This window comes from Pseudophryne corroboree, chromosome 5 (genome assembly GCF_028390025.1).
Source record: "Pseudophryne corroboree isolate aPseCor3 chromosome 5, aPseCor3.hap2, whole genome shotgun sequence".
NCBI lineage: Eukaryota > Metazoa > Chordata > Amphibia > Anura > Myobatrachidae > Pseudophryne > Pseudophryne corroboree.
This window is the reverse complement of record NC_086448.1, coordinates 81632557-81659051: the sequence shown is the minus strand read 5'-3', so window position 1 is coordinate 81659051 and position 26495 is coordinate 81632557. Positions and strand designations below refer to the sequence as shown.

Sequence of the window (26495 nt, the reverse complement as noted above, 5' to 3'; positions counted from 1 at the left end):
ATAACTATGGATAGGGACAATATTTTGCTGATAAGCGCTAGGTCCATTGCCGCCAGACGGGGGTTATGGACTCGGCAATGGTCAGGCGATGCCGACTCGAATCGGCACATGGAAGTTTTGCCCTATAAGGGGGTAAAACTGTTTGGGGATGGTCTTTCAGACCTCGTTTCCACAGCTACTGCTGGGAAATCGACTTTTTTGCCACAGGCTACCCCACAACAAAAGAAAGCACCGTATCATCAAGTACAGTCCTTTCGGCCCCAGAAAAGCAAGAGGGCTAGAGGCTCATCCTTTCTGCCGAGAGGCAAAGGTAGAGGAAAAAGCTGCAGCGCACAGCTAGTTCCCAAGAGCAGAAGTCCTCCCTGCATCCGGTAAGTCCACAGCATGACGCTGGGGCTGCTCAGGCGGACCCGGGTATGGTGGGGGCCCGTCTCAGAAATTTCAGCGCCCAGTGGGCTCTCTCACATGGATCCCTGGGTCCTTCAAGTAGTATCTCAGGGGTACAGGCTGGAGTTCGAGACGTTCTTCCCCCCGCCGTTTCCTAAAATCTGCCTTACCGGCACCTCCCTCTGCCAGGGAGGCGGTGTTGGTGGCTATTCAACACTATAATCACAACAAGTGATTGTCAAGGTGCCCCTCCTTCAGCAAGGAAGGGGTTACTATTCCACAATGGTTGTGGTACCGAAACAGAACGGTTCGGTGAGACCCATCTTAAAATTAAAATACTTGAACTTTTATATCAGAAGATTCAAGTTCGAGATGGAATCGCTCAGGGCGGTTATTACGAGCCTGGACGAGGGGGATTACAGGGTCTCCCTGGACATCAAGGATGCGTACCTGCATGTCCCCATTTACCCTCCTCACCAGGAGTACCTCAGATGTGTGGTACAGGACTGTCACTATCAGTTCCAGACGCTGCCGTTGGAGTTGTCCACGGCACCGAAGGTCTTTATCAAGGTAACGGCCGAAATGATGATACTCCTTCGCAAGAAGGAAGTTTTTATTATCCCGTACTTGGACGATCTCCTGATAAAGGCGAGGTCCAAAGAACAGTTGGTAGTAGGGGTAGCACTCTCTCGGGAAGTGCTACAACAGCACGACTGGATTCTCAATATTCCAAAGTCACAGCTGGTCCCGACGACACGTCTTCTGTTCCTGGGAATGATTCTGGACACAGACCAGAAAAGAGTGTTTCTTCCAGTGGAAGCACACGAGTCCTGGAAAAAATGGTAGCTTCGTACGAAGCATAATTCCATTCGGAAGGTTCCACGCAAGGACGTTCCAGTGGGACCTGTGGGACAAATGGTCCGGGTCCCATCTACAGATACAACAGCGGATAACCCTGTCGGCAAGAAACAGGGTGTCACTGCTGTGGTGGCTGCAGAGGGCTCATCTACTAGAGGGCCGCAGATTCGGAATACAGGACTGGGTCCTGGTGACCACGGAGGCCAGCCTTCGGGGCTGGGGTGCAGTCACACAGGGAAGAAATTTCCAAGGAGATTTCGCTTCACATAATTATTCTGGAGCTAAGGGCCATTTACAATGCCATAAGCCAAGCAAGGCCCCTGCTTCAGAACCAGCCGGTACTGATCCATTCAGACAACATCACGGCGGTCGCCCATGTAAACAGACAGGGCGGCACAAGAAGCAGGATGGCGATGGCAGAAGCCACAAGGATTCTCCGATGGGCGACCTACACCCGGGAGAATGGGGACTTCTTCCAGAAGTTTTCCAAATGCGGGTAAACCGTTGGGAATGACCACGGGTGGACATGATGGCGTCCCGCCTCAACAAAAAGTTGAAAAGATATTGCGCCAGGTCAAGGGACCCTCAGGCGATCGCTGTGGACGCTCTAGTGACACCGTGGGTGTACCAGTCGGTTTATGTGTTTCCTCCTCTACCTCTCATACCCAGGGTGCTGAGAATAATAAGACTGCGAGGAGTGAAAACCATACTCATGGTTCCGGATTGGCCAAGAAGAGCTTGGTACCCGGAACTTCAAGAGATGCTGGCAGAGGACCCTTGGCCTCTGCCGCTCAGACAAGACCTGCTGCAGCAGGGACCCTGTCTGTTCCAAGACTTACCGCGGCTGCGTTTGACGGCATGGCGGTTGAACACCGGATCCTAAAGGAAAAGGGTATTCCGGAGGAAGTCATCCCTACCCTGATCAAAGCCAGGAAGGATGTCACCGCAAGACATTATTACCACATTTGGCGGAAATATGTTGCTTGGTGTGAGGCCATGAAGGCCCCGAAGGCCCCGAAGGAGGAATTTCAACTGGGTCGATTCCTACACTTCCTGCAAGCAGGGGTGACGTTGGGCCTCAAATTGGGGTCCATCAAGGTCCAGATTTCGGCTCTGTCGATTTTCTTCCAGAAATAACTGGCTTCACTGCCTGAAGTTCAGACTTTTGTCAAAGGAGTTCTGCATATTCAGCCTCCTTTTGTGCCACCAGTGGCACCTTGGGATCTCAATGTGGTTTTGGCATGCCTGAAATCACATTGGTTCGAACCACTTAAGACTGTGGAATTAAAATATTTCACGTGGAAAGTGGTCATACTGTTGGCCCTGGCTTCGGCCAGGCGGGTTTCAGATTTGGCGGCTTTGTCTTGAAAAAGCCCTTATCTGATTTTCCAGATGGATAGGGCAGAATTGAGGACTCGTCCTCAGTTTCTCCCGAAGGTGGTCTCAGCTTTTCACTTGAACCAACCTATTGTGGTGCCTGCGGCTACTAGGGACTTGGAGGATTCCAAGTTGCTGGACGTAGTCAGGGCCCTGAAAATTTATGTTCCAGGACGGCTGGAGTCAGAAAAACTGACTCGCTGTTTATCCTGTATGCACCCAACAAGCTGGGTGCTCCTGCTTCTAAGTAGTCTATTGCGCGCTGGATTTGTAGCACTATTCAGCTGGCGCATTCTGCGGTAGGATTACAGCAGCCTAAATCAATAAAAGCCCATTCCACAAGGAAGGTGGGCTCATCTTGGGCGGCTGCCCGAGGGGTCTCGGCTTTACAACTTTGCCGAGCAGCTACTTGGTCAGGGGCAAACACGTTTGCTAAATTCTAAAAATTTGATTCCCTGGCTGAGGAGGACCTGGAGTTCTCTCATTCGGTGCTGCAGAGTCATCCGCACTCTCCCGCCCGTTTGGGAGCTTTGGTATAATCCCCATGGTCCTTACAGAGTCCCCAGCATCCACTAGGACGTCAGAGAAAATAAGATTTTACTCACCGGTAAATCTATTTCTCGTAGTCCGTAGTGGATGCTGGGCGCCCATCCCAAGTGCGGATTGTCTGCAATACTTGTACATAGTTATTGTTACAAAAATCGGGTTTTGTTGTGAGCCATCTCTTCAGAGGCTCCAATTGTTATCATACTGTTAACCGGGGTTCCTATCACGTGTTATATGGTGTGATTGGTGTGGCTGGTATTAGTCTTACCCGGGATTCAAAATCCTTCCTTATTGTGTCAGCTCTTCCGGGCACAGTTCCTAACTGAGGCTTGGAGGAGGGTCATAGGGGGAGGAGCCAGTGCACACCAGATAGTCCTAAATCTTTCTTTAGATGTGCCCAGTCTCCTGCGGAGCCGTCTATTCCCCATGGTCCTTACGGAGTCCCCAGCATCCACTACGGACTACGAGAAATAGATTTACCGGTGAGTAAAATCTTATTTTATCTGTGAGATGGAAATATAATACCTGCTTTGTGGTCAGTGGAGGTTTTTAAGCAGAATTAAAAATACATTCCTACTCCTTAACAAAGCACACACACAAAATAAGGATCAATCGAATTCATGTTAAACACCCCCGCCCGGGATTCACATGACAGAGCGTATAAAGTATATGCACCTGTATGTAAGCGGAGGAATCGTCAGTAAGTGTAAATGGCTCTCTGTGTTATAGGGAGTGTCTGGGAGATGCCCATGAGCCATGTGACTGCCACACATGGAAGCAGTGGCTGCAGAAGGTGTCCGAGATGAAGCCGGAAGAGCGTAAGTACCGTCTGTGCAGGGCTAGCCCCTCTTACTGGGACTTATCTGTCACGTTGGCCTAATTGAGCAAAAATACACACTTTCCAAATTCTTGTTTTTATTATTATTTCATTACTTGAATTTTTCTTTTCATAGCGGCCACACAGCACAGTGATTTTTGGGGATATTTTTCTTGTTGGTATGATCTTTAAGCCATATCAAGGCCTAACGCACTTGCAGCTTGCGGTACCCTTTTTCACAGTTTATTAGTGCCAGGAGTTGTAGTGGGAATCCCGCTATTCTTTGTTTTTCTTATTGTACCTGCAATTAAATGTGCTTTAGCATTATACAGTGATGGCAGCAGACGTTGGCCCCATGGTGTTAGATATAATGGGCGCTTTTGTAGGTGTCTGGCTAAGATGAGAGCAGCTATTGTATTTTATTTTTAAGACTGGGAATGTATGTAAATGAGTCACGGAAACAGAGAATTTGACGGCAGATAGGAACCACTTGGCCCATCCAATCTGCCCAAGACACAAGTTCACGCACACACTTACTTTATATACTCGAGTATAAGTCGACCCGAATATAAGCCGAGGCACCTAATTTTACCACAAAAAACTGGGAAAAATTATTGACTCGAGTATAAGCCTACGGTGGGAAATGCATGGTGCCAGGGGTTTTCATGCTCAGGGTGTCATGCTCGTTGCCAGGGGTTTCATGCAGTAGGTGTTATGCTTGTTGCCAGGGGGTAATGCCTGTTGCTAAGGCTGTGCCCCCAGTGCCACATATACCCCCAGTGACAGATATCCCCCCACAGTGCCAGATAAAAACATGCCCCCCTGTTGCTTTGCCCCCAGTAGTTGTGTACCATTTCTTTGCCCCCAGTAGTTGTGACCCCTCTTTATTTTCCCCCAGTAGTTGTGCCCCCTCTTTCTTTGCCCCCTGTTGCCGCTTACAAACACACACACACACACACACACACACACACACACACACACAATAATACAAACAATACTTACCACTGCCCTGCTCCTGCTTCCCGACCGCTTCTTCTGCTGCTGCTGCTCCGTCCGTCTGGCCGCCCACTGCTCTCTATGGGAGAGACGTCATGATGCCTCTCCCATAGCAGCGCCACACAATAATGACCTCTAGTGTCTGTCCCTGGAGCCGGCTGCAGCGGACGCCCACACAGCCCACGGCGTCTGCTGCAGCCGTGGAGCTGCGGGGTGCTGACTCGAGTATAAGCCGAGGGGGTCTTTTTCAGCATAGAAAAATGTGCTGAAAAAGTTGGCTTATACTCGAGTATATACGGTACACACTAGGGTTAATCTTTTTTTATTAGATTCATTGAAAATTGTCGTGACCATCTATTAATCAGACCAAAGGACATTTTAAGGTTGTTATATTGTTTCTCATACGTCCTAAAGGATGCTGGGGATGCTTCAAGAACCATGGGGTATAGACGGGATCCGCAGGAGACATGGGAACACTGTAAGACCTTGAATGGGTGTGAACTGGCTCCTCCCTCTATGCCCCTCCTCCAGACTCCAGTTAGATTATGTGCCCAGTGAGACTGGATGCACACTGAGGAGCTCTTCAGAGTTTCTCAGAAAAAGACTTTTATTAGGTTTATTAGGTTTATTATTTTCAGGGAGACCTGCTGGCTACAGGCTCCCTGCATCGTGGGAGTGAGGGGAGAGTAGCAGACCTACTTCTTCTGAGTTCAAGGGCTCTGCATCTTAGGCTACTAGACACCATTAGCTCCAGAGGGTTCGGTCACTTGGTACGCCTAGCTGCTTGTTCCCGGAGCCGCGCCGTCACCCCCCTCACAGAGCCAAAAGACAGAAGCCGGGCGAGTATGAGAAGATCAGAAGACTTCAGTGACGGCAGAAGACGGCGTTTAAGGGTACCGCGCAGCGGGCGCGCTGCGCGCCATGCTCCCTCACATAACTCGACACTGCAGGGTGCAGGGCGCAGGGGGGGGCGCCCTGGGCAGCATGAACCACAAACGCCACTGGCATAAGTAATAACAGTGCCTAGACACTAGTTAAGGGACCCCCGCCAGTATAAATATGAATTTAAGCGAGACTGAAGCGCACCATGTAGTGGGCGGAGCTTAGCCCACACAGCTCTGACCAGCGCCATTTTCTCTTCACAGAAGCTGCAGAGACGCTGGCCCTGACCTCCACACTGCTGTACAAGTAACAGGGTGCAAAATGGGGGGGTGGGGGGCACAAGTGAATTGAGGTCTGGGCAGTCCTTTTACTTGCTTCAGTACCGAGATAGGCGCTGGGTGTGAGCTGGCAGAACTCCCTTTGTGTCTCTCTTACAGGCTTTTTTTTGTGGGCCTGTCTCCTATAGCCCCAGTGTGGTTGTGGGTGTCGGTACGTGTGTGTCGACATGTCTGAGGCTGAGTGACGGCACCGCCGACGGATGATTGGGTGAACATGTTGAGTGTTTTTAACGCAAATGTGACTAGGTTGACTAAGAGATTTGATAAATCTGAGTCTAAGAACCAGACATGGAGGAAATCCATGGAGGATGCTTTGTCACAAGCCCAGACCCCTTCGGGGTCACAGAAACGTGCATTTACACAGATAGCAGATACCGACACGGACTCTGATTCCAGTGTCGACTATAGTGATGCCAGATTACATCCAAAACTGGCTAAGAGTATTCAGTACATGATTGTGGCGATAAAAGATGTATTACATATCACGGAGGACCCTGCGGTTCCTGATACGAGGGTCTGTATGTTTAAAGGAAAGAAACCTGAGGTAACGTTTCCTCCCTCTCATGAACTGAACGCACTTTTTGAAAAGGCTTGGGAAAATCCTGATAAGAAGATACAGGTTCCCAAAAGAATTCCAGTGGCATATCCGTTCCCCCCTGGGAACAGGGAAAGGTGGGAGTCAATCCCCTCGGTAGACAAAGCTTTATCGCGTCTATCCAAAAAGGTGGCGCTTCCGTTTCCTGACACGGCAGCCCTAAAGGATCCTGCGGATCGTAAGCAGGAAAATACCCTAAAATCAATTTATGTCACTACAGGGTCGCTACTCAGGCCTGCCGTTGCTTCGGCATGGGTGAGTAGCGCTATTGAAAAGTGGGCAGATAACTTGTCATCTGAGGTAGATACCCTAGACAGGGATAGTGTGCTTTTGACTCCTCTGTCACATCAGGGATGCTGCAGCATATTTAAAAGAAGCTGTAAAGGATATTGGCCTTTTGGGTTCAAGGGCCAATGACATGGCAGTCTCAGCAAGGAGAGCATTGTGGATTCATCAATGAAATGCTGACGCTGACTCTAAGAAGGCGATGGAGTCTTTACCGTTTAACGGTAAGGTCTTGTTTGGTGACGGCCTCACTGACCTGGTCTCTACGGCTACCGCGGGTAAGTCATCTTTTTTACCTTATGTTCCTGCACAGCAGAGGAAATCGCCTCACTATCAGATGCAGTCCTTTCGGCCCAATAAATAAAAAAAAGGACGTGGGTCCTCCTTCCTTGCTGCGAGGGGGAGAGGAAGGGGAAAAAGGTCACAGGCTGTGGCAAGTTCCCAAGAGCAGAAGTCCTCTGCGGCTTCTACCAAATCCACCGCATGACGCTGGGGCTCCTCTGCGGGAGTCCGCACCGGTGGCGGCACGTCTCCAACTCTTCAGTCAGGTCTGGGTGCACTTGGACCTGGATCCTTGGATAGTAGAAATAGTAACCCAAGGATACAGGTTAGAGTTTCAAGACATGCCCCCTCACCGATTTTTCAAATCGGCCTTGCCAGCTTCTCTTCCAGAAAGAGAGATAGTAAGCGCTGCGATACTAAAGTTGTGTCAAAATCAAGTAATTGTCACAGTGCCCCCGTCACAACAGGGGAAGGCTTTTATTCGAGCCTGGCTCAGTCAGGCCGATTCTGAACCTAAAATCCTTCAATTTCTTTCTAAAAAAATTCAAGTTCAAGATGGAATCTTTCCGAGCAGTGATCTCCAGTCTGGAAGAGGGGGATTTTTTTGGTGTCGGTCGACATAAAAGATGCCTACTTGCATGTCCCCATATATCCTCCACATCAGGCTTACCTGAGATTTGCTGTGCAGGATTGTCATTACCAATTTCAGACGTTGCTGTTTGGTCTGTCCACGGCTCCGAGGATTTTCACCAAAGTAATGGCGGAAATGATGGTTCTCCTGCGCAAGCAGGGAATCACAATTATCCCGTTCTTGGACGATCTCCTCATAAAGGCGAGGTCCAAGGAGCAATTGCTGAAGAATGTTGCCCTTTCACTGACGATTCTGCAACAACATGGTTGGCTCCTAAATTTGCCAAAATCACAGTTGGATCCGACGACACGGCTGTCGTTCCTGGGTATGATTCTGGATACAGAATTGCAGAGAGTTTTTCTTCCAGTGGAAAAAGCTCTGGAAATACAGAACATGGTGAAACAGATTCTGAAACCAGCAAAGGTGTCAGTTCTTCAATGCACTCGGTTGCTGGGGAAGATGGTGGCGGCCTACAAGGCCATTCCGTATGGCAGGTTCCATGCCAGGGTGTTCCAGTGGAACCTGTTAGACCAGTGGTCCGGGTCTCACCTAGACATGCACCGGAAAATAATTCTATCTCCCTTCTGTGGTGGCTGCACAGTTCTCACCTTCTGGAGGGACGCAGGTTTGGGATTCAGGATTGGATCCTGGTGACCACAGATGCCAGCCTCCGAGGCTGGGGAGCAGTCACACAGTGAAGAAACTTTCAGGGAAAGTGGTCAAGCCAGGAAGCTTGTCTACACATAAACACTCTGGAATTAAGGGCCATTAACAACGGCATACTGCAAGCAGAACATCTTCTTCGAGGTCTGCCTGTCTTGATTCAGTCAGACAACGTGACAGCGGTGGCGTACATAAACCGCCAGGGCGGAACAAGGAGCAGAGCGGCGATGGCCGAGGCCACGAAGTTTCTTCTCTGGGCGGAAAGACGTGCCAGCGCTCTGTCAGCAGTCTTCATTCCAGGAGTGGACAACTGGGAAGCAGACTTCCAAAGCAGACACGATGTCCATCCAGGAGAGTGGGGTCATCATCAAGAGGTCTTTGCAGAAGTGACAAGTCGTTGGGGAGTTCCTCAAGTAGACATGATGGCGTCCCGCCTCAACAAGAAACTTCAGAGATATAGTTCCAGGTCAAGGGTCCCTCAAGCGATAGCGGTGGACGCCCTAGTGACACCGTGGGTGTTTCCGTAGGTATATGTGTTCCCTCCACTTCCACTCATTCCAAAGATGACAAAAATTATAAGAAGAACAAGGGTTCAGGCGATCCTAATTGTTCCGGATTGCCCAAAAAGGGCCTGGTATCCAGATCTTCAGGAGTTGCTCATAGAAGATCCCTGGCCTCTTCCTCTTCGGGAGGACCTGTTACAACAGGGGCCGTGCGTGTATCAGGACTTGCCACGGCTGCGTTTGACGCCGTGGCAGTTGAACGCCAAATCCTACCCCGAAAGGGTATTCCCAGTGAAGTCATTCCCACACTTCTTCAGGCTAGAAAAGAAGTAACGGCAAAGCATTACCACCGTATTTGGAGAAAATATGTGTCTTGGTGTGAATCCAAGAAGACTCCTATGGAAGAATTTCACCTGGGGCGTTTGCTCCATTTCCTACAAGCAGGTGTGGATGCAGGCCCAAAGTTAGGCTCTAGTAAAGTACAGATTTCGGCCTTGTCAATCTTTTTTCAGAAAGAATTGGCTTCTCTTCCAGAAGTTCAGACCTTCGTAAAAGGCGTGCTGCACATCCAACCTCCATTTGTGCCTCCTGTGGCACCGTGGGATCTTAATGTGGTGTTGCAATTCTTGCAATCGCATTGGTTTGAACCTTTGCGCAAGGTTGAGTTAAAATTCCTTACTTGGAAAGTGGTCATGTTGTTGGCCTTGGCGTCCGCAAGGCGAGTGTCTGAGTTGGCGGCTTTGTCTCACAAAAAGCCCCTATTTGATTTTCCATGCTGATAGGGTGGAGTTGAGAACTCGTCAACAGTTTCTGACAAAAGTAGTTTCATCATTTCACGTAAACCAGCCTATTGTGGTGCCATTGGCTACTGACGCCTTGGCGGAATCTAAATCTCTCGATGTGGTTAGAGCTTTGAAAATCTATGTCGCCAGAATGGCGCAGATTAGGAAAACAGAGTGTCTGTTTGTTCTCTGGGCTCCCAATAAAATTGGGGCTCCTGCTTCCAAGCAGACTATTGCGCGCTGGATCTGTAATACGATTCAGCAGGCTCATTCTACGGCAGGATTGCCGTTACCGAAATCGGTGAAAGCACATTCTACCAGAAAGGTGGACTCTTCCTGGGCGGCTGCCCGGGTGGTCTCGGCATTACAGCTTTGCCGAGCTGCTACTTGGTCGGGTTCAAACACCTTTGCGAAGTTTTACAAGTTTGATACCCTGGCTGAGGAGGACCTCTTGTTTGGTCAATCGGTGCTGCAGAGTCATCTGCACTCTACCGCCTATTCTAGAGCTTTGGTATAAACCCCGTGGTTCTTGAAACGTCCCCAGCATCCTCTAGGACGTATGAGAAAATAGGATTTTAATACCTACCGGTAAAATCCTTTTCTCTTAGTCCGTAGAGGATGCTGGGCGCCCGTCCCAGTGCGGGCTGTATCTGCAGTTTGGTTTTAGTTACGCTCATGTTGCGTTGAGTTCAGTCAGTCTGCGACTGTTGTTGGTCATGCCGTTGCATGCGTTGTTTGTTGAATACCATGTTGTACGGCGTGTTGGAGGTGTGAGCTGGTATGTATCTCACCTTAGTTTAAAATAATTAAATACATCCTTTCCTCGAAATGTCCGTCTCCCTGGGCACAGTTCCTATAACTGGAGTCTGGAGGAGGGGCATAGAGGGAGGAGCCAGTTCACACCCATTCAAAGTCTTATAGTGTGCCCATGTCTCCTGTGGATCCCGTCTATACCCCATGGTTCTTGAAGCATCCCCAGCATCCTCTACGGACTAAGAGAAAAGGATTTACCGGTAGGTATTAAAATCCTATTTTCTGTTATATTGTTACCCTACCTATCTTTTTAGGAACACTTGTAATCCTATCTTAGTGCCATTTTTGGTTTACATTCATATTTATAGCTACTAGTTTTATAGGGGAAAGTTAAACCTTTTGTTTTTCAATCCAAATCTGCTCATTTAAAGATTTATTGCGCAATTACTGGTCTGTCGTTTATCTATACTTCTTAAAGCCACCCAGCTGGAAACTTTCTGGGGAGAACACTGCATACTGCCCAAGTTAGAACTACCTGTAGCCAATGAAAGAATGACAATACAAACAGCAGCACTGAGTATTTCAGTGCAATGGCTGTAAATCTAAACACGGCAGTTGTTACGGGGGATTCCGGTTTCTGTTGGGATTAAGTGGTGGCTCCAAATGCACCTTCTGTATATGAACTAAAGTTCCTGTATCCATATTGTTCAGTGTAATGCTGCTCTTTCACAGTAATGGTAACATAGCACATTGAAACCATACGATCTGCAGAAAACAGGTCTGACCTTTGACTTGGTTTTGTGTGTAGCCCTGATACCGAGTGATGTCGCTTTCCAGGGTACTGAACTTGGGATCCGGTCTGAAGATCGACAGTGTCTAGGTCGACAATGTTTAGGTCGACAGTCACAAGGTCGACAGGGTTTCTAGGTCGACATGTGCTAGGTCGACAGGTCTAAAGGTCGACATGAGTTTTTCACATTTTTTTTCTTTTTTTAAATTTTTTCATACTTAACGATCCATGTGGACTACGATTGGAACGGTAAAGTGTGCCGAGCGAAGCGGTAGCGGAGCGAAGGCACCATGCCCGAAGCATGGCGAGCGAAGCGAGCCATGCGAGGGGACGCGGTGCACTAATTTGGGATCCCGGTCACTCTACGAAGAAAACGACACCAAAATAAATAAATCCTCATGTCGACCTTTAGACCTGTCGACCTAGCACATGTCGACCTAGAAACCCTGTCGACCTTCCATCCATGTCTACCTAGTGACTGTCGACCTATAGTGGTCGACCTAAACATTGTCGACCTAGACACTGTCGATTTGATGAACCACACCCACTGAGCTTGTGCAGCAATCGATCTGTAGATGGAAGTGATCACATAATAATAGAGTTTGGGATACTGCCTGAAACTCTTTGTGGCGCAATTGAATTCCCTGCAGTGGGTGTGAAAGCACTGTAATATGCTTAGCAGCACATTGCAAGCCCTTAAATGCTCTCCATTAAATTTACTGGCCAACCAAGCGACTCAAACCGGCTATATTTCTTGCTTGTGAGCTGCTAACTCTTTATTCTGCAATGATTTCTAGTTGTCGGAGTGAGTGTAGCTTTCGAGGATGCTGCTAATTGCCTGTGGTTGTTAACGAACTCGAAACCGTGCGCCAACTGCAAGTCTCCTATCCAGAAGAATGAGGGCTGTAACCACATGCAGTGTGCCAAGGTAAGAGAGACCAGCTGCGGGTGCCGTGATGGGCGGTGCCAGTGTCCCCTCATTCTGTGGTCATACACTCAAACAGGGTTAACTGCAAGGGAGGTTTTGCTGCTGCATCTTGCGTTATCCTCTCACCCCGTGTTATATAAAAGTGGTTCTTGCAGAGTGCCATAAGTGTGATCAGGATACAGACCTGGAAAGGGCGCAGTGTCGCCTGGTCAGCAGCAGATCATATGTAATATTTTATTGAAAAAAAAAAGTTAACAGTTTGGTAGAACAGTTTTCTCATACGTCCTAGAGGATGCTGGGGACTCCAAAAGGACCATGGGGTATAGACGGGATCCGCAGGAGACATGGGCACACTATAAGACTTTGAATGGGTGTGAACTGGCTCCTCCCTCTATGCCCCTCCTCCAGACCTCAGTTAGATTCCGTGCCCAGAGAGACTGGACACTCACTAGGGGAGCTCTCCTGAGTTTCTCTGAAAAGACTTTGTTAGGTTTATTATTTTCAGGGAGACCTGCCTGCTACAGGATCTCTGCTTCGTGGGAGTGAGGGGAGAGAAGCAGATCTACTTCTTCTGAGTTCAAGGGCTCTGCTTTCTAGGCTACTGGACACCATTAGCTCCAGAGAGTTCGATCACTTGGTGCGCGTAGCTGCTTGTTCCCGGAGCCGCGCCGTCACCCCCCTCACAGAGCCAAAAGAAAGAAGCCGGGTGAGTAAAGAAGAACAGAAGACTTCAGTGACGGCAGAAGACTTCAGAGTCTGAGGTACCGCGCAGCAGTCGCGCTGCGCGCCATTGCTCCCACACACAAGCGGCACTACAAGGGTGCAGGGCGCAGGGGGGGGGCGCCCTGGGCAGCAGTATACCTCATGTTTAGAGCCTGGCAAAGTGGTATACAGTGCATAGGCACTGTATACAGACCCCAGCCAGTGTAATACTGTAAATAACTAGCGGGACTGAAGCGCGCCGATAAGGGGGCGTGGCTTAGCCCTCAGTTGTAAGCTTTTCCAAAACAAAAAACTATGTGGGAGACACAGACGTATGTGGGTGACCCTGTCGGCACCAACTAATATGACTGGGTATAAGTTATTATGATAATGTGATACAATTGGAAAAAAGGCTATACCTGTATATATTTGTATATGTATGGTACGGTTGCATTGATCTGTAGCTCGAGCACAGACGTGGTAAGTGGGGGCGTAACATTAAGATTATGTATAGATTTCCCTCAGACTCCTCTGCGTCGCAAAAGATGTTATTTTGCCCAGTTACTACTCCCTGTTGTCGACACGACTACTATGTCTTATGTCGACCATAATGTTTCCTGATTAGATCCACAACATCGGCATTCAGTACATGTTCATACACATTAAGAATGCATTAATATCACTAGGGACCCTGCTGTTCCTGACAAATATATATATATATATATATATATATATATATATATATATGTAGCAAGTGATGGTTCTCTGGGACGGATTGCGACTCCTCTCCTCTATATATAAAGAACCAGGCGGCACTCCACGGGTTTGAACAAGTAAAAAATGTATTCAAAGTGAATCAAGAAATAACAAGCATAGTGTACACCAACGTTTCAACGCCTCCTGGGCGTTTTTGTCAAGGTGCTACGCTGTGTAGTGAAAAACAAAACCAATACCAACTACCAACTTTTGTTTTTCACTACACAGCGTAGCACCTTGACAAAAACGCCCAGGAGGCGTTGAAACGTTGGTGTACACTATGCTTGTTATTTCTTGATTCACTTTGAATAAATTTTTTACTTGTTCAAACCCATGGAGTGCCGACTGGTTCTTTATATATAGAGGAGAGGAGTCGCAATCTGTCCCAGAGAACCATCACTTGCTATACTATGGAAGGAGGGCACCCCGGTGGTCGTTAAAAGGACAGTGAGTGCCATTATATACGCATGGATATATATATGTATATATGAGTTATGTATATATGGATATACGTGTGTATATTTCTACAAATTTTTTTTATAATGAATGCTGAAGTAAACTTTTCCTTCTCATGTGCTGGTCGCTCAGTTCGATAACTCTAGGTCAGCCGTGACAAGATGGTTTCAAATCATCACGAGGATTCCGAGTGTTTATTCTTTTCCCGCCATGGATAGAATAAAGTGAGAGTCAACCCCTGTTCTGCACGGGGCCCTGTCACAAAGGATCGTTTACAGGAAGCTAAGTGATATTTTAATTATATGCTTTGATTATACTTGCATTGCATGCGCAGAGGGGAGTGATTGTATTCAGGAATGGTCGGTTACTTGGTCATTCGATATAGATACCCTGGGGAGAGATGTGTTACTCCGTGAGTTGGGTCATCTCTAGAACATTGCAACATACTACCGTGCGACTACAAGGGATGGGACTCTTGGGTGCGCAGACCACTTCCATGGCGGTCTAGGCTAGGAGGGCGTTGTGGATTCACCAAAGAGATGCAAATGCTGAATCCGAAAAGAAGTGGAGTCTCTTCCCCATGAAGGGAAGCCTAGTTGGTGATGGCCTTGTTAATATGCTCTCGGCAGGTGACACGGGTAAGTTTACCTTTCTTACCCTATGTTCCCTCGCAACGGTTGGTGACGCATTGTTGTAGGATGCAGTCATTTCGACCGAATGGATAAGGATTCCCCTTTCTTTGCAGGTAAAAAAAGGTAAAAAAAGAGGTCAGCTGCCTTTTCAGGATCACAGGTGCAGAAATCATCCATTCTTTCTGCCACGTCCATAGTGGGACGTTGGGTCTATCTTGCGGGGGCCCACACAGGTGGGACCTTGTCTGAAACTCTTCAGTCAGTCCTTCAAAAGATATGGACCAGTGAGTTAAAGATAGAGTCCCTAGGGGGACATACGGGAGTTCCAGACGTTTCCCTCACTAATTTTTTCAAATCTACCTTACCGATCCTCCTCATGACAGGGAGGTAGTATGTGACGCAATACAAGAGTTGTGTCTGGATCAGATCATTGTCCTGCTGTTCCGGTCATAAAAGAAGAAGCTGTTGTTCAAGTTTTTTCGTGCTCCCGAGGCCGGACGACTCGGTCAGATAAATCCCAATTTTTCCTACTTAAACTTCATAAGGAAATCTCTCATGGCAGGGTTCTCCACTCTGAAAGTGGAGTAAGGAGGTCTAATTACGGTTTCTTCCGCTTTAGGCTTACCTGAGGTTTGCGATTCAGGATTGTTGTTACCATTTCACCAGGGTGATGGCGGTATGATGGGTTTCCTTCATTAGTAAGGAGTCATATTTATTCTGTACTGGATCGCTCTCCGAAATATGGAGAGATCGAGAAGCCAAATGGTGCGAAACGTTGTTTTCTCCTTGACATTTCTTCAACAACAGGACTTGCCAGAATCCCTGTTGGTCCCAACGACGCAGTGATCGGCTTGGGGCAATATTATTAGAGGCAATACTGAGAAGAGTTTATTTGCTTCTAAAAAAAAAAAAAGGGAAGCTCTGAGAATTCAGAGTCTGGCAGACCTGCAACGGTGTCAATCCGTCGATACAGTCAGTTGCTGAAAAAAGATGGTTGGGGCCTACGAGGCCATTTAGTGGGCAGGTTCCAGGCCTTAGTGTTTAGCGGGACCTGTTGGACAAGTGGTCCGGTTCCCACCTGGGATAATCATGGTTTCAAGACCAGTATGTTGCTCCTGTGGTAGCGGCGCAATTCTCACTGAGGACAAGTGTCATGTTAGGATACTTGTCGCCCCATTAAATTTCAGATTCCCAAAAGGAATTCAGGCAGCTTACCTTTTTCCAAAAGGTGGGAGTCACCCCGCAATTTAGACAGGGCCCTGTCATAAAAGAGAAAAGGTGTTCCTCCCTGCGCCTGGAATGGCTTCACTTAAGGAGCCGACAGGCAAGTGAGTGAGGTGATCTATTGATGTGGCCAATGGGACACTACTCAGGCCTACCATTGTCTGTGCGTGGGTGAGTAGTGCTATTGAGTAGTGGTCAGAAATCTTGTCATTAGACATTGACACAATAGATGGAGACGAGGTACTCCTAACGCTGCTGCGTACGTACTAGAAACCATGAAATATATTGGTCTCTTGGGATCAAGAACCGCTACCATGGCAGTATCGGCTCGGAGGGCTTTGTGGATTCGCCAGTGGAATGCTGATGCAGATTCCAAAAGAAATATGGAGGCTCTCCCGTATAAAGGTGATGCCTTGTTTGGTGATGGGCTGGATGCGTCAGTCTCAGCGGCTACTGCAGGTAAGTCGACATTCTTGCCTTATGCTCCTACACCGGCGAAAAAGACACATCACTCTCACATGCAGTCCTTTCGGCCCAACAAATATAAAGGCCAAAGGTTCCCTCTTTTTTGCAGGTAAAGGAAGGGGAAAAGGAAAGAAATCCGCAGTGTCTCCCGGATCGCAGGAGCAGAAGTCCACCCCTGCTTCTGCCAAATCTGCAGCATGACGTTGGGGCTCCCTTGCGGGAGTCCGCTCGGGTGGGAGCATGTCTGAAACTTTTCCGTTAAATCTGGATTCAATCTGGCCTGGACCCATGGGTTTTACAAATAGTGTTCCATGGGTACAAACTAGAGTTTCAAGACGTCCCCCCATGCCGATTTTTCAAATCGACCTTGGCAGCTTCTCTTCCAGAAAAGAGAGGCAGTAACAACGGCAATTCAAAAATTATATCAAGCCTCTTCGTAGTTCCGAAGCTGGATGGCTCGGTCAGACCGATTTTAAACCTGAAAAATTTGAATCTCTACCTGAAAAGGTTCAAGTTCAAGATGGAATCCCTGAGGGTAGTGATTTCCAGTCTGGAGGAGAGGGACTTCATGGTGTCAGTAGACATAAAGGATGCTTACTTGCATGTTCCCATTTATCCTCCTCATCATGCTTATCTGAGATTCGCAGTACAGGATTGCCATTACCAGTTCCAGACGTTGCCGTTCGGACTCTCCACGGCACCGAGGGTATTCAACAAGGTGATTGCGGAGATGATGGTCCTCCTTCGTCAAAAAGGAGTCAATATAATTCCTTATCTGGACGATCTCCTGATAAAAGCGAGATCCAGGGAACAGTTGGTGCAGAACATCGCACTCTCCCTGTCAATACTCCAACAACATGGTTGGATCATGAATTTTTCAAAGTCGCAGTTGGAACAGACGACAAGATTGTCCTTTTTAGGGATGATTCTGGACACAGAAGTACAGAGAGTATTTCTTCCAGTGGAAAAGGCTCTGGAAATCCAGAAAATGGTCAAACAAATATTGAAACCAACAAGCGCGTCGATCCATCAATGCATTCGGTTGTTGGGGAGAATGGTAGCGGCCTACGAGGCCATACAGTTTGGCCGATTTCATGCCAGAGTATTCTAGTGGGACCTGCTGGACAAGTGGTCCGGATCCCACCTACACATGCACCGGAATAATCCTGTCCCCCAAAGCCAGGATTTAGCTCCTGTGGTTGGCTACACAGTTCTCACCTACTAGAGGGACGCAGGTTTGGGATTCACGACTGGGTCCTAATAACCACGGATGCAAGTCTCCGAGGCTGGGGAGCTGTCACACAGGGAAAAAGCTTCCAAGGAAAATGGTCAAGTCAGGAAGCCTGCCTTCACATAAACGTTCTGGAATTGAGAGCCATTTACAACGGCCTTCTACAAGCGGTACATCTTCTTCAAGATCATCCTGTGCAGATCCAGTCTGACAATGTAACAGCAGTCGCGTACATTAACAGGCAAGGCGGAACGAAAAGCATAGCGGCAATGGCAGAGGTCACAAGGATTCTCCTCTGGGCAGAAAGACATGTAAGAGCTCTGTCAGCAATTTTCATTCCGGGAGTGGACAGCTGGGAAGCAGACTTCCTCAGCAGACATGATCTCCATCCAGTAGAGTGGGGCCTCCACCAAAAAGTCTTCGCAGAGGTGTCAAGTCTTTGGGGAGTTCCTCAAGTAGACATGATGGCATCTTTTCTAAACAAGAAGCTTCAGAGATATTGTTCCAGGTCGAGAGACCCTCAAGAAATAGCAGTGGATGCACTGGTGACCCAGTGGGTGTTGCGGTCGGTATATGTTTTCCCTCCACTTCCACTGATTCCAAAAGTTCTCAAAATAATAAGAAGAACAAGAGTTTGAGCAATCTTCATTGCCCCAGACTGGCCAAGGATGGCTTGGTATCCAGTTCTTCAGGAGTTGCTCATAGAAGATCCTCGGCCTCTTCCTCCTCAAGAGGACCTACTACAGCAGGGTCCGTGTGTGTATCAAGACTTACCGTGGCTACGTTTGACGGCATGGCTGTTGAGTGCCGGATCTTAGCCGAAAGGGTATTCCCAAGGAAGTCATCCCCACTCTTATTCAGGCCAGGAAAGGAGTAACGTCTAAACATTACCACCGTATTTGGAGAAAATATGTGTCTTGGTGTGAATCCAAGAAGGCTGCTACGGAAGAGTTTGAGTTGGGACGTTTTCTCCATTTTCTGCAGGCTGGTGTGGATGCGGGCCTTAGATTGGGGTCAATCAAGGTCCAGATTTCGGCCTTGTCAGTTTTCTTTCAAAAACAATTGGCCTTCTTTCCAGAAGTTCAGACGTTCGTGAAAGGGGTTCTGCACATCCAACCTCCATTTGTTCTTCCAGTGGCACCATGGGACCTTAATGTGGTGTTGCAGAACCTTCAATTGGTTTGAAGCTCTGCTGGAGATAGAATTGAAGTTTCTCCCTTGGAAAGTGGTGATGCTTTCGGCCTTGGCATCCGCAAGGCGGGTGTCTGAGTTTGGGGGCCTTGTCTCACAAGAGCCCTTACCTGATCTTCCATGAAGATAGGGCAGAGTTAAGAACTCGTCAACAATTTCTTCCAAAGGTGGTTTCGTCCTTCCACATAAACCAACCTATTGTGGTGCCAGTGGCTACTGACACTTTCACTGAGTCACAGTCTCTAGATGTGGTTAGAGCTTTGAAGATTTATGTCGCAAGAACAGCTCGGTTACGGAAAACAGAGGCTCTGTTTGTCCTGTATACTCCCAGCAAGACTGGGTGTCCTGCTTCTAAGCAGACTATTGCGCGCTGGATCAGAGGGACAATTCAGCACGCTCATTCTATGGCAGGCTTGCCAGTACCAAAGTCAGTGAAGGCCCATTCTACTAGGAAAGTGGGCTCATCCTGGGCGGCTGCCCGGGGCGTCTCGGCTTTACCACTTTGCCGAGCAGCTACTTGGTCAGGGTCAAACTCATTTGCTAAATTTTATAAGTTTGACACTTTGGCCGATGAGGACCTCAAGTTTGGTCAATCGGTGCTGCAGGGTCATCCGCACTCTCCCGTCATCCTGGAGCTTTGGTATAACCCCATGGTACTGAAGTGGACCCCAGCATCCTCTAGGACGTATGAGAAAATAGGATTTTAATACCTACCGGTAAATCCTTTCCTCCTAGTCCGTAGAGGATGCTGGGCACCCGACCCAGTGCGTACTTTACCTGCAGTTTGTTCTTTATAGTTACAAGTTGTGTTTCATTTGTTTTCAGCATGTTGCTGTAAATGGTTCATGCCTGTTGGCGTGTGTCATGTTGAATGCCATGTTGTGCGGCATGGCTGAGGTGTGAGCTGGTATGAATCTCACCATTAGTATAAAAGTAAATCCTTTCCTCGAAATGTCCGTCTCCCTGGGCACAGTTCCTATAACTGAGGTCTGGAGGAAGGGCATAGAGGGAGGAGCCAGTTCACACCCTTGAAAAGTCTTAAAGTGCCCTTGGCTCCTGCGGAACCATCTATACCCCATGGTACTGAAGTGGACCCCAGCATCCTTTACGGACTAGGAGAAAAGGATTTACCGGTAGGTATTAAAATCCTATTTATTTTCTTCTTGCAGTGCAAGTACGACTTCTGCTGGATTTGCCTGGAGGAGTGGAAGAAACACAGCTCTTCCACCGGGGGCTATTACCGCTGCACACGCTATGAGGTCATTAATCAGGTGGAAGAACAGTCAAAAGAAATGACGGTTGAGGTAAGAGCCGTGTGCCACGGTTACAGCCTTGTGGCTGATATCTGCATCACAGCTCAGTCCTCAGTAGGAGGACATTATATGGAGCTGTTCCTATGTACTGTGTAGAATAGGGAAGTCTTATGTTGTATGGAAAACACAGCCAAACATGCTCATTTTGTCAGAGATCATCTCTGCGCTACGGGATTCTTCCATTGGTTTTGTGTGCTGTGGCAGGAGATGCGCTCTGTTACCACATACGGGCTCCTCTCATACGTTAGCCATTGGGCGGGGGACCATAGAGCAGTGCACATCGGTGCTGGGTAACTCCTCTCTCTCTATGGTAGGCTGTGTGTAGTGTATGCAGCACTCGCTGGACAAAGACCATACAATCAGAGGCTGCATTTAATGCCTGCTGTCCACCCCTAGTTCTACCTACAGATGTGCTTTCATACATCATTGCTGCAGTCGCTCCAAACAGCCCATCACGTCGCCTCTTGTTCTGTGAGACGCTGCTAGCATTGGACATCTATTGTGCATCTTTTTTGACGCAAATGTAACTTAGGGGTCTATTTACTAAGTCTTGGACGGAGATAAAATGTATGGAGATAAAGTACCAGCCAATCAGCTCCTAACTGCCATGTTTCTCCCCTCTGTGATTGTTAGCCTGAATTTTCAGCTTTGCTATATTCATTTATTGGTGTATTTTTATATGATATGAGTGAACTGTGTGTAATTTCGCTATACATGTTTCATGTTGTAGTGACAATCATTTTTTCTTATCCTACAGGCTGTGGGGCAGATGTATTAACCTGGAGGAGGCATAAGGAAGTGATAAACCAGTGATATGTGCAAGGTGATAAAGGCACCAGCCAATCAGCTCCAATATGTAAATTAACAGGATCTGATAGGCTGGTGGGTTTATCACCTTGCACATATCACTGGTTTATCACTTCCTTATGCCTTCTCCAGGTTAATACATCTGCCCCTGTGTTTGAAAAATGACAGTTAGTAGCTGATTGTCTGGTACTTTATCTTCATCCACTTTATCTCCATCCAAGGCTTAGTAAATAGAACCTTTTGTCATAACGCGACGTGAACAGGACACACGGGAAGGTTGTGCGTCATATACAGACTCACTTGCACACAGATTTACCAGTGTCGCATATCCACTCAATCAGCACAGTCTCCTGCTGCGTCCTTGTCACATCACGTTGCCACTAAGATGCATTTTTGGAAAAAATAAATGCCCATCACTAGTGGTGTTACACAGGAACTGTCAGCTCACTCACGCCAGGCATCTGTGTGGCGTATGGAGGCTAGATGTATAAGGACGCATCTGTATATGAATCTCCAGGACAGGCCTGGCCAACCTACGGAGAGCCACCGGTTGGCCAGGCCTGTTCTAGGATGTGTCCAGTACTGTTACTGGGAGGTCTATCCACTAACATCGGGAGGTCAGGAGAGATTTCTATATTTTGCGTGGTTGTTTGGTATGACTTAGGAATCCTGATGATACCAGTAGACTACGCCACCATAAATAATAATTACATACACATTCATTACTTATATTAAACCATTACATGGAGTGAGAGTGTAATAAACCTTAGCGATGTGCAGAAGGTTCTAACGTCCAAGGAAATTGGTGCAAGATGCATAAGAGGGTTCCCCACCCTGGTTACATGGTAGATTCAATGGTCGCTTCACATGTGTGTGCGGTTTCTCTGGGCACTAGTGGAATATAATTGTCCCTACAACAAAGATAACTATCCGATCTGCAGAACTTATATAGTTTCCCGACGGCTGGGATCACAGTGGTCAATATACTGATGCAGGGATCACGAGGAAGGACGCAATGCCGGCCTCCACATACCGACGCCGAGCGGGATGCCGGCGTCACATTTCTGACAGCCGGCATCCCAGTCATCCTCACGGTGGGGTGGGGGGGGGGTGTTAGGTTTAGGCAGGACAAGGGGGGTTAGGGTTAGGGATCAGGGACAGGAGGGTTAGAATTAGGCAGCGGGGAAGGGAGGGTTAGGGTTAGACACACAGAAGAGGAGGTTAGGGTTAGGCATTAAGCGGGGAGGGTTAGGTTTAGGCAGCGGGGAAGGGAGGGTTAGGGTTATGCATTAAGTGGGAAGGGTTAGGTTTAGGCAGCGGGGAAGGAAGGGTTAGGGTTAGGCACCCTGAAGGGAAGGTTAGGGGAGGGAAAAGGGGAGGGTTAGGGGTCAGAATGGGGGGATGTCTGGATTATGATGGACGGGATGCCGCTGTCAGTATACTGACAGCCGGCATCCCGTCCATCGGCAAATCATACTGAACCCATTCTCATTACATGTCCTTCATACAGTATACGCACCTGGAGAACACACGGCTCTCCCGCCCCCCGGTGTTTGCTGTTCAGGAAATAGCATTTAGCATGAATTTCACATATTGTAAGTGCCGCTGCCAACACTGAGCGGGGACTAGCAGCAATTACTCGCATGACTGCTCTGCCCTTTCTGTGAGTTCAGTGTCAGGCTGGTAATCTGGTACATTACGGTCACCGGCCTATTGTCTGCTGCCTCCGCTAGGCAATCTTCTTTCTGTTGTGCCAGATGTGTAATGAGAACTCTAGACAGGCAGTGCATCTATGTGCATAGGGAAATTAGGGGAAATAAATAGACTTTAATCATCTTGACTCAACCTACTGGGAGTTTTCTTTGCTGCTTCAAAGACCTTGCTCAACCTTACTAATCCGCCAGCAATTGTGGGCTGGAAATAAACTTGCTGTAAATGTCCAGGGGGGTTGTGGGTGAAGGGGAGGGGGGAGCATTTTGGAGAAGTATTTTTGAAACTGTTTTTCTTTGTTCAGCTAGTCTTCCTCCATAAAATAAGAGTTTAAGCATTATATTATTCAAAATGAACTTCAGTTTCTGTAATAGGGCAATGATTTACCTCAGGGCTAGGCAACCTGATGCCCTCCAGCTGCTATGGGACTACACATCCCAGCATGCCCTTATAGTAGAACTTGAGGTTGCCTACCCTTGTTCTAGCTGATAGAATTAGGCAGCCAATGTGCTCTATCTGTCTTATCAAAAATGTGTGACACATAGGGGTAAATTTACTAAGGTAGGAGTTTTTTTTTTTTTTTAGAACTGGTGATGTTGCCCATAGCAACCAATCAGATTGTATTATCTTCTAGAAGCAGCTAGATAAATGTTAAGTAGAATCTGATTGGTTGCTATGAGGAACATTTAAAAAAAAACCCTCTCGCTTTAGTCAATTTACCCCATAATCTGATAGCAAGCAGCACATGCTGTTGTATGCCTATCAGTGTTTTGGCTGCTGGGCCGGATTAAGCCGTGGGAGGCTGAAAGACAGGGGGCTGAAATTAGTACTTTTACCCGGTAATTTGTGGATCAACAAGGGTCCTTTTTTTTGTGTGTGAAGGGGTCAACCCTAGACTTCAACCCTGATTTTTACCAGGGTCAAAGACCTGGTAATTGCAACCTGGATTGACTCTTTCTTTCACACAGGAGAAATACCCGGGTTGGTCTGCAAATTATCGGGAAGAACTGCTTCTCCTGGTAAATTGCTTTTCTGTATGAAAGGATGGTCTGGCTGAGACCGACAAAACGCCGGGTAAAAGCAGGGGTTTACAGGTTTTTCTGTGTCAAAGTGGTATTAGATTGTGCATACCTCCCAACATGACGCATTCCAGGAGGCACAAAATGCTTTCTACCTGGACTTCCCTCTTAATTTATGATTGGCGTCACCTGTGTTGAACTATTTAATCTATGAAGTATTTCAACACCGGTGATTGCAATCATAAATTATGAGGGAAGTCCAAGTAGAGAGCATTTTATCCCTCCTAGAATGGGTCATGTTGGGAGGTATAGTTTGTGTATGTTAAATTTAAACCAATTGTGTATACAGGTATTAGAATTAAACTAATAGTTTAATAATGCCTGGGTACTGTTTATAGTTCCACCTAATTGAGCGACAACTATTTTATAAAGTTTTCCTGGTGTGGAAAAAAGACAACGTAAACAACCTTAAAATACACACATAAAAATAAAATCTATGATATATCTTGTCACATGCAAGAATAGCAGCAGCCTCTGTGCTACTTACACGTGGGGACAGGACTCAGGAGGACTCTCTGTGTGTGTGTGTGTGTGTGTGTGTGTGTGTGTGTATGTGTGTGTGTGTCTCTCTCTCTAGACCTGAATGCTCTAATTAGATAACCGTTTACACAGGACCCAGACACCCAGGAGGGGGAGGAAGAGATGCTGGGATTCCTGGATCACTTACAGCTCTCTTCACCCTCCTATCTGTCCTCTGGTCAGGAAGCTTTGTCTGTATCTCATGAAACCTGATACTCCTGTGTCTCTGCCTGTACTGCATACTATCCTACTCAACATCTGCCTGCCTTGTTCTGCTGCTGCACAAGCGGGAGATCTAGTGATGTCAGTGTGCTCCGGCCAGAGGGGGGTCCGAGATACGGTGTGCTCTTCACCCCCTTTTATCTGGCTATGCTCTCCTGGTTTCTATTCAATGAGAGCTACCTGCTGTCCCTGCTCTGAAACAGTGCTTTCTGGTGGCTACTGTCAGGAAGTGGTGTCCAAAGGGACACACCTAGGAGGTTTAATCAAGATTGGTTGGGGTTGGGGGGACCTATTGTAATCAGCCCCTTTATTAGTAATCTTGGAGCACACATCTCTGTCTTAAGGGGGGTACACATGGAGAGAACCGTGCTTAAATCATACCTCCCAACTGTCCCGATTTTCGCGGGACAGTCCCGTTTTTTGGGGACTTTCCCGCTGTCCCACCCGCGGGCCACAGTGTCCCGCGGTGGGGGGGTCAGTTGGGAGGCTCTGTCAATCGCTGCTCTGCTTAGCAGAGCAGCGGTGAATAGACGCTGTGCGCCTGCGCACAGCGTCTATTCAGTGGAGTCAGAGGGAGAGGGAGCATGCCAGCGGCTCACAGAGCGCTGGGCATGCCCCCTCAGTGACGAAAACGGGGGCGTGGCTCGCGATCGCGGGTCCTCCCGTGAAGCCACGCCCCCATTTCATAGACCACGCCCCTTTTTCGGGAGCGCGCGCGGCTTCGCCGCACGAGTGTCCCGCTCCACAGTTAAAGAAAGTTGGTAGGTATGCTTAAATTCTAAGCAATCTGCCGGCGACATGGACCGCATCGCCGGCTCTAGATTTGGCATGCATGCGCTGAGTGCTGAGCGGGGGGAGAGAGGTGTGCTTTAATGTCTGTTGAGATCTGCAACCTCTGATATCCAATGATAATAGCTCCCCACGCTTTAATTAAAGTTATTTGCAGAGAGAGATGCAATAGATTTATCCTCTTGGTTTGTTTTTTATTCAGGCGGAGAAGAAACACAAACGGTTCCAGGAATTGGACAGGTTTATGCACTATTATACAAGGTTTAAGAACCACGAACACAGCTACCAGGTATGATGTCATTTGTTTCATGTGTTTTTCTCTATTCAAATGGCTTTTTCCATTGTAGATGTATTCCTAACAATTTAATTTTTTATACTTCTCAACTCGTACAGTGGAAGCAGCCATTGGGTTATATGGAATAGCCTGCGAGATGTTGGTGGTTTTATTTGCCCATAAATTTAAGGCAGCAATCAGTTTTTGCTACTTTCAAACTACAGGCTCATTGACCAGCATCTCTCTGGACGCTCCATGTCCAAAGGCGATTCCAGCGTTTCCGTTTATATAAACCGTGATCTCTGATGAAAGTTGTTATAAACTGAAATGTCGGGCATGGAGTATCATTTACCTGGATACTGTACCCTAAGTGTTGTAATTGCTATGCTGTTGAGTAGTTCATCTACATTCATGCTTGCATGCATAGGAACCAGAGACAGGGGGTGGAATAGAAGCAGCATTACTGCAGTCATTATGCAATACTATTTACGTTTGCTAGGGTACTTGGAGTAATGAACACAGAGGTGGAGGGGACACACAGTATGACGGTTATGACACTGGTAGGGCTGAACGGACCTAAACACAGAAAAGGAGGAGTCAGTCACATATGGGGTTGGGGAGATCCAGTACACAGAGTGGGGTGACCTGAAATTGGGTAGAATCAGAAAACAAGCAGAAAACTTTAGCAGACCTGCATGAACATGCCTCCATG

General features: G+C 47.7%; 1 protein-coding gene across 2 annotated transcripts in view; it reads left to right on the top strand.

Annotated features, from left to right (window-relative positions):
- The window catches only part of ANKIB1 (ankyrin repeat and IBR domain containing 1), a 220438-nt gene that overhangs the window by 168633 nt on the left and 25310 nt on the right, over window positions 1-26495 (top strand). For both annotated transcript variants that reach the window (XR_010177583.1, XM_063921412.1), the window contains exons 10-13: window positions 3898-3986; window positions 12283-12413; window positions 20240-20374; window positions 25712-25798. Coding sequence is in view for 1 of the 2 variants with exons in the window: in XM_063921412.1 (XP_063777482.1) it covers window positions 3898-3986; window positions 12283-12413; window positions 20240-20374; window positions 25712-25798 (442 nt within the window). In the remaining variant the exon portion in view is untranslated. The remainder of the gene's footprint in view (window positions 1-3897; window positions 3987-12282; window positions 12414-20239; window positions 20375-25711; window positions 25799-26495) is intronic.